The sequence below is a fragment of the Mauremys reevesii genome, linkage group 24 (assembly GCF_016161935.1).
Source record: "Mauremys reevesii isolate NIE-2019 linkage group 24, ASM1616193v1, whole genome shotgun sequence".
NCBI lineage: Eukaryota > Metazoa > Chordata > Testudines > Geoemydidae > Mauremys > Mauremys reevesii.
The window spans coordinates 20,033,695-20,047,816 of record NC_052646.1 but is presented as its reverse complement, the minus strand read 5'-3'; the positions used below and the strand labels follow the sequence as shown (position 1 = coordinate 20,047,816).

The window sequence follows — 14,122 nt, the reverse complement described above, 5'->3', positions numbered from 1 at the left end:
CCATAATAACCTATGGTTCCCAGACACATGCAGCAGAACATGGACCAGAGACTATGCATTCGAAAGAGGTACCCCACAAAAAAAATTGTTTGTGACTCAAAGTGATCCAGTAAAAGTTTTGTTAAATCCACTATTACTAAAAATAAAAATTGGTATGGATTGGACTCAGTTGAATGTGTCTAAATTGGAACCCAAATGTTCACCCTACTCCCTTCCTATTATAATGGCCTGGATACAAACACATCAACACTCCAGTGGCTGAGCAAAACGAGATGTAGCAGACACCATATTAGGAGGAGTTGGTTTGGCAGCAGGAATTATGAACACTGTAGACCTGGAGGTAATTAAGAATAAGTTAAGTTCCTTGTCACAACTGCAAGATAGTCTCATTCCCAAGCAGGCGGATAATACTGTGGACTTGGTACAAATAGGTCTGGGAAACCTGAAAGCAACATGGAATATGTGGTGGTGGCTGACCACCACCTCCTGGCTGGTGTATAAACAACAAATAGAATTAGGGAATAAAACTGCCTGAGTGGCCTACCCATAGGAGCTCTAAGCCCAGGTCCGAGAGCCCGACCCATAGGAGCCCTAAGCAAAGAACAGACTGAGGATCTGTCTCCATAGCAAACCAAGCCCTCGCAGCAGTAAGTCTCAGAGCTTGGGTCCACTGAGTTGGGCTCGTGCTGTGAAACCCAGCGAGTGGGGAGAGTCTCGGCCCCTGGCTATTCTTAGCCTTGCAGCGCACGCCCACGTCAATTAATCCAGACGCTAGGACCTGCTGCTCTCGGATTTTTTTTTTCCTGTGTATTTTCTCCCCTGTCTCTGGACAGGGAAGATCAAACTTTTTCCCCCCTAGGCTGCAGCTCTTTAGCAGAGCAAGTGTGGTCAAAGTGCCATGGCTGAACGTCTAGTGCCTTCCCGGCGTGTGCCAGCTGCGTGCACTGTTGGCGGAGGTGGATCTGGCTTTCTACGACAGGGTGATACAATTTCATCCATCACCCAGAATTCAGAAGGCCTAGAGACAGCTCTCCAAACCATCACACCAACCCCACCCAGAGCACCAGGGGAGCAGGGAAAGAACTGTGACTCCCTGGCCAGTGGGACCCCTAATAAATCGCAGGCTCCTGGCTTTGCTGGCAGAGGGACACAAAAATAGGACATGGGCCAAATAATCTGGTGGCGTAAATTTGAGCTACCCAAATAGAGAGTTTGGCCCCATATCTGCTCTGCCTCCTGCAATGACACTTTTATCTTTCGCAAAATGGGTAAGGAACTCTCTGAGAGAGCCCGGTGCAAAGCGCTCGCCCTGTGACGGCGGAATTCCTCGGCTAACGTTCGCTGCAGGGTGGGGAAATCAGACTCGTCAGGGGCCCAGCTGGATATAAGGAAAACTTTGTTTCTCCTCTCAGGTGCATTATACAGTCCTCTCTGATTTCCCGCAGGGCGCTCTCCTCACAGCCGTTTCTTCTCTGTGCAGACGCCACGTCCAAGTCCACTTTGGAACGGACAAAGTAAAACATCTTCCCCAGAGATCGAATCTCCTCCACAAGTCTGGTGTCGGTGTGCGTGAAGCGCCCACAGGAGATGACAATGAACATGTCACACTGTCTGAAGTGACGCTGCCCAAGGAAAGTATCTAAGGGACAGTTCACTGTCCCGATCCCTGGCAGGTCCCATAGTGTCACGTTGGGGTGTTCGGGATGTGCATAAGCCTGAGGCTCCACCATCGTTCCTACCACCCCAGTCTCAGCAGCACCTGCATCATGTTCTTTCAGACCCCAGGTGGCATTGACAAGAGATGACTTTCCAGATCCCGTCTCTCCGACGACAGCAACTGCGAGACTTTCATTCTTGACTGCCTCACTGACCTCTTGCAGCACAGAAGCCAGCCCCGGCGGGGTATTTCTTGCAACAGCAGCTTTCAGTTCTGCAATTTCTCCTTCAGAGAGCATGTCGAAATCTCCCCAAACCACATCTGTAGCAGCTCTTCCCTGTAGTTCATGCTGTTTTGGTTGCCAGCCTTAAGGAAAGGGAACGACACATTTCAGTTATGGATAGATTCATTTCCACAGGCCGTATAAACATCAAAACCAGCAGCTACGCTCAGTAGGGTCTCTAGTCAATAGGAACAAGATTCTGATGACATCTAAGGAGGCTGCTTTTGTCACATGCCAGAGCTCCAGCTCATTATGAGCCTGATTCAGCAAAGCTCTCGAATCTTTACTGAATTCTCTAGAAGTTCTAGACTTGGGCCTGGTGGTTCTTTCACCAGGCCTGGCACATTTGCCCCCGCCCCTCCAAAAATTCTTCAAGGGCCTCCCCCAATTATTGTCAGAAAGGCCCTTATATGTACAAAGTTATCCAGTGTTAAGCAGTGGAATTGCAGCAGATTATAGAGGTTTCATCCGTTATATAACACAGAAAAATACCAACAAAAGGGGCCAAATTTTACTTTTTTTAATTCTTAAAATCCAAGATTTTCCAGGGATCGAATTAACCTCTGGACTCCTGGAGGGCTGTTTGTTTTTTAAATAGCAATATCCAGGGGGCCCCAAAATACTCAATTCTCCCCCTCCCCAATGACTGGATGCTGGAACTAGCCCTGCCTGTCACTTAAATCAGTTCGGCTTTCACTGAAAGTCAACGGGAGTTAGGTTCCAAAGTGCCTTGGGCATCGTTGAAAATGGGACTCAGGCTCCTAAGTCACTTTGGCACTTTCGAAAATTCTAACCATGATCTCCTGACTTGCCCTCCCGAGGATACTGAGGTGCCCAGGGCCAGATCATCAGCGGGTTTAAATCAATGTAGTTCTGGATCTGGCCCATTGTCCTCTATTTTGTACCAGCTTGAACCATTCCTGATCCTAATAAACAAGCAGCTTTGTCCCGTCTTAGTTCAGCTGAACACCAAGTGCTACTAATGCCACGGGCTGATTTGGTCATAAACCCCCAAAGCATGAAAAAAAACAGTATTTTACCGAAGATGTTGGAAAACTGTGTGTCTTCCTCCGAGAACCTGGTTTCATGACTTGAAAGCATCTAGAACGTCTGATGGTAATCGCTCCATAGGTCTGTGAGTTCAAGTCTGTCTCCTAGAAAAGATTCACAATTGGGAAGAAGAAAGAAAATCTGGGTTAGGAGCTATGGATCCGCAGCACTGCTGTGCATGACACAGGAATTGTTTGGCATTGTAGCAAGGGAACTCTCTGTAACTAACACCTTGTTACAGCACCGGATCTCCCTTTGTGCATTTCACTTTTCCCACTATGTCCTAAATGCTGCACCCGTGACATAGCTGGCGTTTGGCAGATTATCTGGTCAGTGTCAGCACTGAAGGACCAAGGAGCACAATTCCTGTTGAAGGCCCTTCCAGAGGAGTTTGCTAGATGTGGCAGAACTAGAACTTGAACCAAGCTTGGGAGAAGCTTGACCTGCTGCCTTAACCACAAGGCCAACCTCCCCATGCAGTTTCTTGTTCCCCTACTACGTGCTGTGGTTTGTAACTTCTGCTGCTGCTCAACTCTTGCAATCCTCCCCCATATCCCGCCATCATCTCCCGTGTACAGGAGGTGGGTCTTGTGGGTGCCACTGCTCCCTAATAACTAACAATACCAATAACAAAACCAACCAGGAAACAATGCCACAGTTTAAAGCAAAACCAAATATTTGTAACAATCTAAGAATCCCCCTTGTCACCCAGCAACCCAACCCCAGAATCCCCCCAGCACATGCAAACAGGAAGGAAACAAAAATGTCTTGCGCCTCACCGGGAAGGAGCTGGCCGGTGGTGGCAGGAATGTGTTTGGATTTGCTGACTCACTGGCTGTCAACGGGTTTGACTCAGACTGGTCCCTGCCCGCCTGCTGGTTCCATTGGGAGCAAAACTGAAAAGTCCTGAACCTCCGCAACAGGGAAGGACGGCACGTCTTAATGATAGTATACAGTATAATTATTGATAATGGAGCTAAACCCAAGAAGACAGAGAACACAACTGCTAATGGCCAGTCACTCACAAAGCCTGTAAAAGACAAACAGAAAACAAAATAAAAACTCTCGGGGATGCTATTAGCACATCAGCCCTTCCCTTCCCATCCCTTGTGCAGCCTAACAACTGCTTCGTTTTTCCCCTTCTGCTGCACATCAAGCAGCAGCTTTCGTTGAGGTATCCGCAAGGCCTCTTCCTTGTGTGGCTATGGTGGGGGTCAGAAGCCAGCAATGTACGTATGGTCCATATTGACCCTAGGGGGAAGCAGGGACACCCTGGACCAGCTCTATCGAGGTAGAACCTGCCAAGGCTGGGGAAAGGTTAAGGTCACATTGAGGTAGATACCTCAAGCGCTTTTCCCAAGTGTAGGAAACCCCTCGGGGCTTGTACAATACGCTGTCCCGTACCTTCGACTGTAACTTGCATCCGCACCGAAAACCGCCCCAGTTCCGGCTGGACGTGGCAGATGTAGAATCCCTCATCCCGGCTGCAAACTCTCCTTAGCGACAAGGACGCATTTCCCTGAGGGAACCTCTCTGGGTGGAGCTGTGTTCTGCCCTTGTAAGCGACACCTTGTCTCTGCAACGTGTCCATCCCGTTACAATAGCTGTGAACCAGGAGATCCGGCCCCTCGGCTTCTTCCTTCCTCCAGGTGATGTTCAACGGCTGGAGGTTTAATCTGAATTCAAAGGGGCAGCTCAGGGTAACGTCCTGCCCCAGCCGAGCTACGATGGGAGACTCCATTTCACTCTCCCCTGAACGAGAACCAAGGCTCAGAATTACTTACCCCAGCTCCAGAGGCAACTTTTTGTCACATTTTTCATCCTATTTTATAGAAACCAACCAGCAATAGTAACACAAATAAACATGCCACACTCGTAACATGCACACAACACAACAGACACCCAGCACACCCACTACCTTCACAACACTTCCAACCCACCACACTTACATGACACACACGCACAACGCACACACAGCACACGCACAACGCACACACAGACCCTCCACAATACTGAGAAGACAAACAGCGTTACAAGACTTCGCATTTTCTGTGCAGTAAAAAGTTTGCACCCACCGACCATTTCCTTTAAAATTCACATCCACATAAAAGCACTGTCTGCTTAGGCTGTCAGTAGGATTTGAACCTATGACCCTTAGAGCTAAAGGTACATGTAGCAATCATATGAGCTAACCACTAGTAGGCTATTATCTCTTTAGGTGATACATCCACTAGCAGGGGACAAAGACAAGCCCTGTGCTTGTGTGGGCTAAACCTTTGTGGAAAAACATAAGGCGACACGGTGACTGAAAGTCAAGGCCAAGCGCTGCTGGCGCAGACGTGGCCTGTGTCGGCAGTGGGGGATTGTTGTGCTTTAACCAGACCTGGCTCTGCTGGGTGATCACATTGTACACTCTGACAGGGACACAGGCAGAGGAAACCTACTTAGCACGGCCAGGGAAATCTTCTGGGTCGAGGTTCCCAGCTCAGAGGTGACGTAGCAGAGGTAGGAGCCCTCGTCCTGGAAGCGCACAGCCCTGAGTCGCAGGGACGCATTTCCTGTGTGGATCCCCTCTGGGTCCAGCTGCGTCCGGCCCTGGTAAACCTTGTCCCGTCCCCGCCACAGGTCCCTCTGCCCATAGTAGCTGTGAACCAGGAGAGCTGCGCTCTCGGCTCTCTGCATCTTCCAGGTGATGTTCAGTCGATGGAGTTTTACCCCCGGTATGTGGTGGAAGGCGCAGCCCAGAGTGACGTCCTTGCCATACTGAGCTGTGATGGACGCCTGTGCTCCAGCGACTCCTTAAAGGGAAGCAAAGGTTGGTGGGGGAGCCTTTGAACCCACATTTCCTCTCCCTCCCCAAGTATTTGCACAGACTAGCTGAAGAGCCTGTCGCCGTCGGACATGTGCATCCGTAACAGGTGCACCCCAGTCCCACAGACCCACGGCCAGTGCACAGTTACTGATTAGTAACAAAATGCATCAGGGCAGTGCCACGTACAATTCCTCTGCTGACCCCGCTGGGCTGGAGGAGGTCCCTTGTGCACACAGCTATCCCAGCCAGTCGGGGCTTTTATTGGTCTGGCTTGTTGCGCTCACAGGGGATGGTTTTACGCACTATGCTATAGGCCTGGCCACACGAGAAGAGCTTTGCTGGGTTATAAACGGGCAAAGTGCTCCTAGCGCAGACAGGGCCTGCGTCTACACTAGCTGGCTGTAGACGTGAACTAGACCCAGTGTAGGGGGTATAAGGAGCTGTGGCAGGACAAGTGGCGGCAGCAGAGGCCTGGTGTAGCCCTGCAGAGTATGTGCCCACTGGTTGCAGCTGTTGCTGAATGTGCTACTACATTTACATGGCTTTCTATACTCGCTCCAGCTACCCCTGAACTACCGCAAGCTGGGGAATCGGACCCCTAGTTCCTAGTGTAGACAGGGCCTGTGCTGGCAGAAGTGTGTAGTGTCGACATGGCTGCAGCTGCAGCGGTATGAAGGGGTTTAAAACCAGTACAGCTAGTTCTGTATATGAGGTGAGTTTAGCCCACAAAAGCTTACGCCGAAATAAATTCGTTAGTCTCTAAGGTGCCAAAAGTACTCCTCAGTATTTTTACAAACTAAGTGGGAGCACGAAGCAGGCGGCACGTACCACAGAGAGTCCACAGAGCCATCAAATGCAGCGACCAGCCAGGGCTCATTCCCACCCTACCGCTGACCATGTCGCATCTGCAAGAGGAGAGAAAATGCTCCGATTAGCTGCATTCCAGACACCAGCCCCTGGGAACCACATTCACACCGGCCCTGCAGCCCCGGGATCCCTGCAGCCCCACTCACCCTGGCGCAAACCGGGAGTCGCTCCGCTGAAGGCCGCTTAACTAGGCCTGATTCTCAGTCACGTCCTGGCTCCTTCACTGGGGTCGTGCAGTGAGCAGAGGTTTGTAAAGGGGACTCAGTGTGAATGAGAATCAGGATGAACAGCTTTACACCAGGGTAAGCGGCATTTGCATGCAAAAGGGGCCAGATCCCAGCTGGGGTCCATCGGCCGTAGCTCCACTGGAGTCAATGGGGCCAGATCAGGGGTGGGCAAACTACGGCCGGTGGGCTGGATCCAGCCCATGAGCCATTTTAAGCCGGCCCTTGAGCTTCCACTGGGGAGCGGGGTCAGGGGCTTGCCCCACTCCGGCGCTCCAGCTGGGTTGCAGGGTCAGGGGCTGCACCACACAGCTCCTGGAAGCAGCGGCATGGCTCCGGCTCCTATGCGCTCCAATGGCCCTGCTCCAATGGGAGCTGCAGGGACAGTGCGTGCAGACAGGGCAGCGTGCAGAGCCATCTGGCTGTGCCTCCGCATAGGTGCCAGAGGGGCTCATGCTGCTGCTTGAGGTAAGCCCCGCTCGCCGCCTGCAGCCCTGAGCCTCTCCCCATGTCCCAAGCCCCTGCCCCAGCCCTGATTCCCCTCCCGCCCTCTGAACTCCTTGATCCCAGCCTGGAGCACCCTCCTGCACCCCAAACCCCTCATCTCCAGCCCCACCCCAGAGCTCACACACCCCCAGCTGCAGCCTTCACCGCCTCCTCGCACCCCGCTTCCCCACCTCAGCACGGAGCCCCCTCCCGCACCCTGAACTCATTTCTGGCCTCATCCCAGAGCCCGCACCCCCACCCAGAGCCCTCACCCCCCTCCCACACTCCAACCCCAATTTTGTGAGCATTCGTGGCCCACCATACAATTTCTCTTCCCAGATGTGGCCCTCGGCCCAAAAAGTTTGCCCACCCCGGGCCAGATCCCAGCTGTGGTCAGTGGGCCGTAGCTCCACTGGAGTCAATGGGGCCAGATCCCCAGCTGGGGTCAATGGGCCGTAGCTCCTTTGGAGTCAATGGGGCCAGATCCCAGCTGGGGTCAATGGGTCATAGCTCCATTGGAGTCAATGGGGCCAGATCCCAGCTGGGGTCAATGGGCCATAGCTCCTTTGGAGTCAATGGGGCCAGATCCCAGCTGGGGTCAATGGGCCGTAGCTCCACTGGAGTCAATGGGGCCAGATCCCCAGCTGGGGTCAATGGGCCATAGCTCCATTGGAGTCAATGGGGCCAGATCCCCAGCTGGGGTCAATGGGCCGTAGCTCCACTGGAGTCAATGGGGCCAGATCCCCAGCTGGGGTCAATGGGCCGTAGCTCCACTGGAGTCAATGGGGCCAGATCCCAGCTGGGGTCAATGGGCCGTAGCTCCACTGGAGTCAATGGGGCCAGATCCCCAGCTGGGGTCAATGGGCCGTAGCTCCATTGGAGTCAATGGGGCCAGATCCCAGCTGGGGTCAATGGGCCGTAGCTCCACTGGAATCTGGCCCCATTGATTAGCGTGCAGACACATGCACAAATAGGATGACACCAGGTGACTTACGTCAAACTAACTCTGTAGCACAGACCAGGCCTCAGGCTTTCCTGGTGAAGCTTTGGATCAATAATTAAAGAGAGATTGGGCCAGACGGACGATGCATGAGAATGACTGTAGAGCCTGGTGGTTAGAGCAGCCACCTGGAAAACACAGTGTCCAGTCCTGCCGCTCACTGACCCTTCAATTATTTATCCTCAGTGGAACAGCGTCACCGGGAGAGACTGGGGGAGCCCGCGTCAGCATGTCACCTTCTGCCAGGCTACCACAGCTGCAAGTGGCTGATGCATTTGAGCTCTGCTAGCAAAGGAAGTGGGCTGAAGACGGGGCATCCTCTGCGGGCGGCTGTCTGCTCTGGAACACACAGGCCCTCCCAGAAAATAGCCCCTGGTCCGTGATCTGGTTAATTTTATTTCTGGTTTTGTAACTTATGTCAGGGGCACGCAGCACCTTGAATAGGGCCCTTTATGCTTTTGCATAGAAAGCTAAATGCATTAACACAAACAACCATTTTTAGTGACAGGCAAAGCCAAGCCTGTGGGGGGGAAGTGGGGGCAGCAAGCATCATCCCAGCAGAGGTAAGAGACTCTGGCCCCACCCCTTTCTCTCCGGCTCTGGTCCGCTCCCCACCCAGGGCTAGTTGCTGGGGGGGAAACTTTACCCGCATGACCCCCCCCGACACGTGGCCTTGGCTCTAAATAATACTTTGTCCTGCCATGAGTGCTGGGGACTGGCCTAGAAAACCCCTTGATGTCTCCTCCAGCCCGATGATTCTATGAATCCAGAGCTCAGAAAATAATGGATTTTGCAGTTTGTTGGCAATTTTGAAAACTCGGGGGAATAAAAAGCATTTGGGGTTGAACTGAAAACAAAACTTTTAAAATTGTCAGCTAACGAACAAGTTAAATATTTATTTTGGGACAAAGGAAACGTTACATTTCAGTTCTACCATTTTTTTAAATCATTGTGGAATTAAAGAAATCAGAGGAAATTGTGACACAAAAAGCTGCTTTGAAACTTTTCATTTACAAAATGTCAAAACGAAACATTTCTGTTGTTTTCCTGCAGTCAGTGTACCCCCTCCCCCCGATAATTTGGCAAAGCCAACTGAAATTCACAAAACATTTCAGTGTCATCGAACCTGCATTTTTTTTTTTTGGACACACACACACACACACACACACACTTTGGCCAAAGGGTTCTGCATTTACACACACACACTTTTGCCCAGCTCTAAGGACAAGCCCCTGGAGTGGTCTTTGGCTGGGTTATCAGGGTGGAGTTGAGTGTGGAATGGTAAACACAGAGTATCTAGAAGCTATTTTCAAGGAGCCCTTCAGAACAACCATTTTCACTCAGTTGTGCCTTCAGCTGACAGACACGAAGAAGCTGCTAGAAGGGCACCGAGAACCCATTTCACCAACCCGCCCTGGAGCAGAAAATCTCTTACCTTCCACCCCCGAGCGCTGCCATTCCTGGGACCTTCTCGGGGAAGTTAAAGACATGGGGTGAGTGATGCTTTCGTGTTTCAGCCGCCTCTGTCTCGCTCCCTGTAAGTCTGCGATGAAGTAACAGGGAAAGTGAAAGTGCCCCGTGATTTCCGTGAGTGCCACCCAGCCACTTTTCAACTGATTTTAGGGGTTTCGATCAGTGTCTGTGAGACCCGCATCGCCCCCGGGAGCAGAACACGCCGGGGCCCCCAGCCCCCGCCCTCGCCCCGCCTCTTCCCCGCAGGAGCACACGCCCCTCCCGCCCCCGCTAGCCCGTGTGAGCGGGCGGCTGCTGCAGGTGTGGATGCGGCTCACGGGTCGGATCCACGTTTGTATCCGCGCAGGGCTCGAAATGTACAAATCACCCCCGTGCCGTGGGGGCCTGGCCAGGCACATGCCCCTCCACGCCTGATCTCCTGCCCCATCCCCCTCCTCCATCCCCTAACCACTTTTCTCCCCCTGCTCCTATCCCACTTCTTCTCCTGCCCCATCTCTCTCATCAATCCACTCCCCCACCCCCTCCTCCCTGCCCCATCCTATTCCTCCATCCCCTCCCCCCTTTTCTCCTCCTGCCCCTATCCCACTCCCTCATCCCCTCCCCCATCCCATCCCCCCTTCTCTCCCCCGCCCCTATCCCACTTCTCCATCCAAGGTTAATGCCAAGGTTAAAAACTTCCCCAAGGCACAAATCCTTCCTTGTCCTTGGATGAGTACTGCCGCCACCACCAAGTGAGTTAGACAGAGATTCAAGGAAAAGGACCACTTGGAGTTCCTGTTCCCTCAAATCCCTCCACGCCCCTTCACCCTGTTTCCTGGGGAGGCTTGAGAATAATCTACCAACCAAACAGGTAAACAAGGTGAGCACAGACCAGACCCTTGGGTTTTTAGGACACCAAAAACCAATCAGGTTCTTAAAAGCAGAATTTTATTATAAAGAATAAAGTAAAAGAAGCCCCTCTGTCAAATCAGGATGGGAGGTAATTTTACAGGGTCATAAGATTGAAAACACAGAGGATTCCCCTCTAGGCAAAACTGCAAAGTTACAAAAAACAGGACTAAACCTCCCTCTTAGCACAGGGGAAATTTACAAGCTAAAACAAAAGATAATCTGACACATTTTCTTGCTATTACTTACAATTTGTAACCTTAGATGCTTATTTCAGGTATGGCTTTAGGAGATGTGTTTTTCCTGCCCTGGGCTCCCTCTGTCCCGGAGAGAACAAAACAAAACCCTTCCCCCACAGATTTGAAAGTATCTTCTCCCCTCATTGGTCCTTTTGGTCAGGTGCCAAGCAGGTTATTTGAGCTTCTTCCCCTTTCTAGGTAAAGGAGGGATTTTATGCTACCCTGAGCTGTACGTTTATTACAGCTCCCTTCTTCCGGATCAGGATGAAGATGTTAAATAGACCGGGCGCTCTTAGGGGCAGGGGAATGTCTCTCACTGGGTTTGTGCAGCACCTGGTGCCCTGGGACCCTGGATCTTGATTGGGCTCCATGCTGTGCCCAGCAATATGCAGCCCTGATTTGGGTCAGGGTGTGACAGTGCCCAGTGCTACAGGCAGCCCCGCTCTGCGTTTGGACTCGAATACAAGTTCTGGGGCGGGTTTGCTTGTGCGTTGCTCCCCGTCGGAAATCAGGGGCTGGGGCTGCGGGTGGAGCCAGGTTCCCTGGAGAGAAGCCAGGCTGGAGCAGGGCTAGGAACAAGCAGGCGCCGCTCCCAGCAAACGTAAATTGGCTTCACTCTGCATGTAATTGCTTAGTCGTTTCTTTAAGCAGCGTGTTTTGGAGCTTATCCAGGTGCTGGCTGCTGCCTTTTTTATAATTTGCTGCCGGAGAGCGGGATTGGTTCCTGGTTGCGCAATCTGCTTAAAATCTCCTGCTTAGCAGCCCACAAACTGCTGCTTCTTCGGAGCTGGGCTGCTGAGACGTCCAGCTAATCAGGTGGGGTGGCCACTTGTAGGCAGCCTAGTCCAGGGGGGCTGCGCCCAGAGACCAGCTCTGCTACAGGCCCCGATTCCCGACCATCCCATCCAGCTGAAGAGGCAGGAGACACCCGGAGACCAGGTTCTGGACTTGGATCTGTTAGTAAATTTCTTGTCCCGCCGGGGAACCTCGGCCCTGCCGCTGGGAGCGAATGCCGCAGCCCCGGCAGGCAGCCCCAGGGGAGCTCAGAAGGCTGAAAGCAGCTTTCCCCACAGAGCCGGGAGCTGAGATAAAAGCATCAAGTGGGGCTGTTAGTGGCACTAAATGCCCCCAGACACCTGTAACCAGCAGCTAATGGGCCAGGGTGAAATCGCACATGTCTTGGGGTTAGGAAACAGTGACCCCTCGGGAGGGAGTCCATGATCGGCCCCCCAGAACTAGGCGACTGCCCCCATCAGCCCTTACTCCAGCAAGAGCTAAAGCCACAAATGTGCAACTGGACAGCAAAGCGTGACAATTCCCTGCCACCTCTCCTGGCCACCCACTGCGACCCACAAATGACACATCTAGCCAGGCCGGCTAGCCCCGCTGGGGTGGGACGAACCTCTGGCAGGGCTGGGCTGGGTTTGCTTGGTCCTGCCTTGGTACAGGGGGCTGGACATGATGATCCCATCCAGCCCGACATTGCCATGATTCAATGGAAACACCACAGAAAGGAGATGGGTGACCCCTAGCGCCACCTGGGGCATTGGGCCCAGCTCTGCCCACAGGGGAGAGCCCCCACCCTGCCCCCTGCAGCACAGCGCCCCCTAGTGCCACCCTGGGGCATCGGGGCCGGCCCTGACTGCCAGGGGAGAGCTCCCACCCTGCTCCCCGCAGCACAGCGCCCGCTAGTGCCGCCCTGGGGCATCGGGTCCAGCCCTGACTGCCAGGGGAGAGCCCCCACCCTGCCCCCTGCAGCACAGCGCCCCCTAGTGCCACCCTGGGGAATTGGGGCAGCCCTGACTGCCAGGGGAGAGCTCCCACCCTGCAGCACAGCGCCCCCTAGTGCCACCCTGGGGAATTGGGGCAGCCCTGACTGCCAGGGGAGAGCTCCCACCCTGCCCCCTGCAGCACAGCGCCCCCTAGTGTCACCCTGGGGAATTGGGGCAGCCCTGACTGCCAGGGGAGAGCCCACACCCTGCCCCCAGCAGCACAGCGCCCCCTAGTGCCGGCCTTGGGCAGCCCTGAGTGCCTGGGGAGAGCGCCCGTTAGTACTGGGTCGCTCACTCTGCTCCCTGCAGCGCTCTCTGGATATTTGGTTTCCTAGCCAAGCACTGAGTACGCACAAGCCCTCTTAGCCTGTGACTGACCCGTTCCTGCCAAGCTAGCGCAGCTCTCTGCCAGGGGACCCATCAGGGCACACGTAAACCCTCTGGCAAAAGTCACAGAGCATCCGCCCAGGACATTTCGCAGCGTCACTTTCAGCTCTTTGGCCAGGGCTACACTACACACGTACTGCGTCGCTCGGGGGGGGGGTGTGAAAAATCCACCCCCCCCCAGTGTAGACAGCTCTGTGTGGATGGGAGAGTGTCTCCCGCCGACATAACTAGCGTCTCTCACAGAGGTGGAGTTATGAAGCCGATGGGGAGAGCTCTCTCCCATCAGCTCAGAGCAGAGGTGGGCAACCTACGGCCCATGGGCCACATCCGGCCCGCGGGATGCTCCAGCCCAGCCCCTGCGCTCCTGGCCTAGGAGGCTTGCCCATGGCCCCTCCTCCGCTGCTCCCCCTCTGCTGCAGCCTCAGCTCGCCCCGCCACCGGTGCAAGGCTCTGGGCAGTGGGGCTGCGAGCTCCTGGGGCATCGCAGCTGCAGGGCCCGGCCTGACCCAGTGCCCTGTGCTGCGCGGTGGCGTGGCTGGCTCCAGCTGGGCAGCGCGGCTGCTTGTTATGGTGCTCTGGGTGGTGCGGCTGGAGCGCCGCCAGCCACCGGTGCTCCACGCAGCACGGTAAGGGGGCAAGGAGCGGAGGGAAGGGGGGTTGGATAGAGGGCAGGGGAGTTCAGGGTGGTGGTGGTCGGGGGCAGGGGTGTGGATGAGGTTGGGATGGGGAACAGGAGGGTTGAATGGGTAGGGGTCCCAGGGGGCAGTCAGGAAGGAGGGGGGTGTTGGATGGGGTAGCAGGGGGCAGTCAGGGGCAGGGGTTCTGGGGGTGGTCAGGCGACAGGGAGAAGGGGTGGTTGGATGGGGCGGGGGTCCCAGAGGGGAAGTCAGGAATGAGAGGACGGGTTGGATGGGGTGGGGGTTCTGGGGGTTCTCAGGGGACTGGGACCGGGTGTGTGTGGATGAGCCAGGGGTCCGGGGGAGG

The 14,122-nt window shown here is 54.3% G+C and overlaps 1 protein-coding gene across 1 annotated transcript; it reads right to left on the bottom strand.

Moving 5' to 3' along the window:
* Positions 1-1,379: 1,379 nt before the first annotated feature.
* LOC120390142 (CD276 antigen-like) lies at positions 1,380-10,062 on the bottom strand. Its single transcript, XM_039512481.1, has 7 exons — positions 9,815-10,062; positions 6,631-6,707; positions 5,435-5,788; positions 4,395-4,742; positions 3,770-4,020; positions 2,981-3,094; positions 1,380-2,023 (listed from the first exon to the last, which is right to left on the bottom strand). Exons 1-7 carry the CDS (start codon positions 9,835-9,837, stop codon positions 1,925-1,927), a joined length of 1,266 nt encoding a protein of 421 aa, XP_039368415.1. The 5' UTR covers positions 9,838-10,062; the 3' UTR covers positions 1,380-1,924.
* Between the last annotated feature and the right edge of the window lie 4,060 nt (positions 10,063-14,122).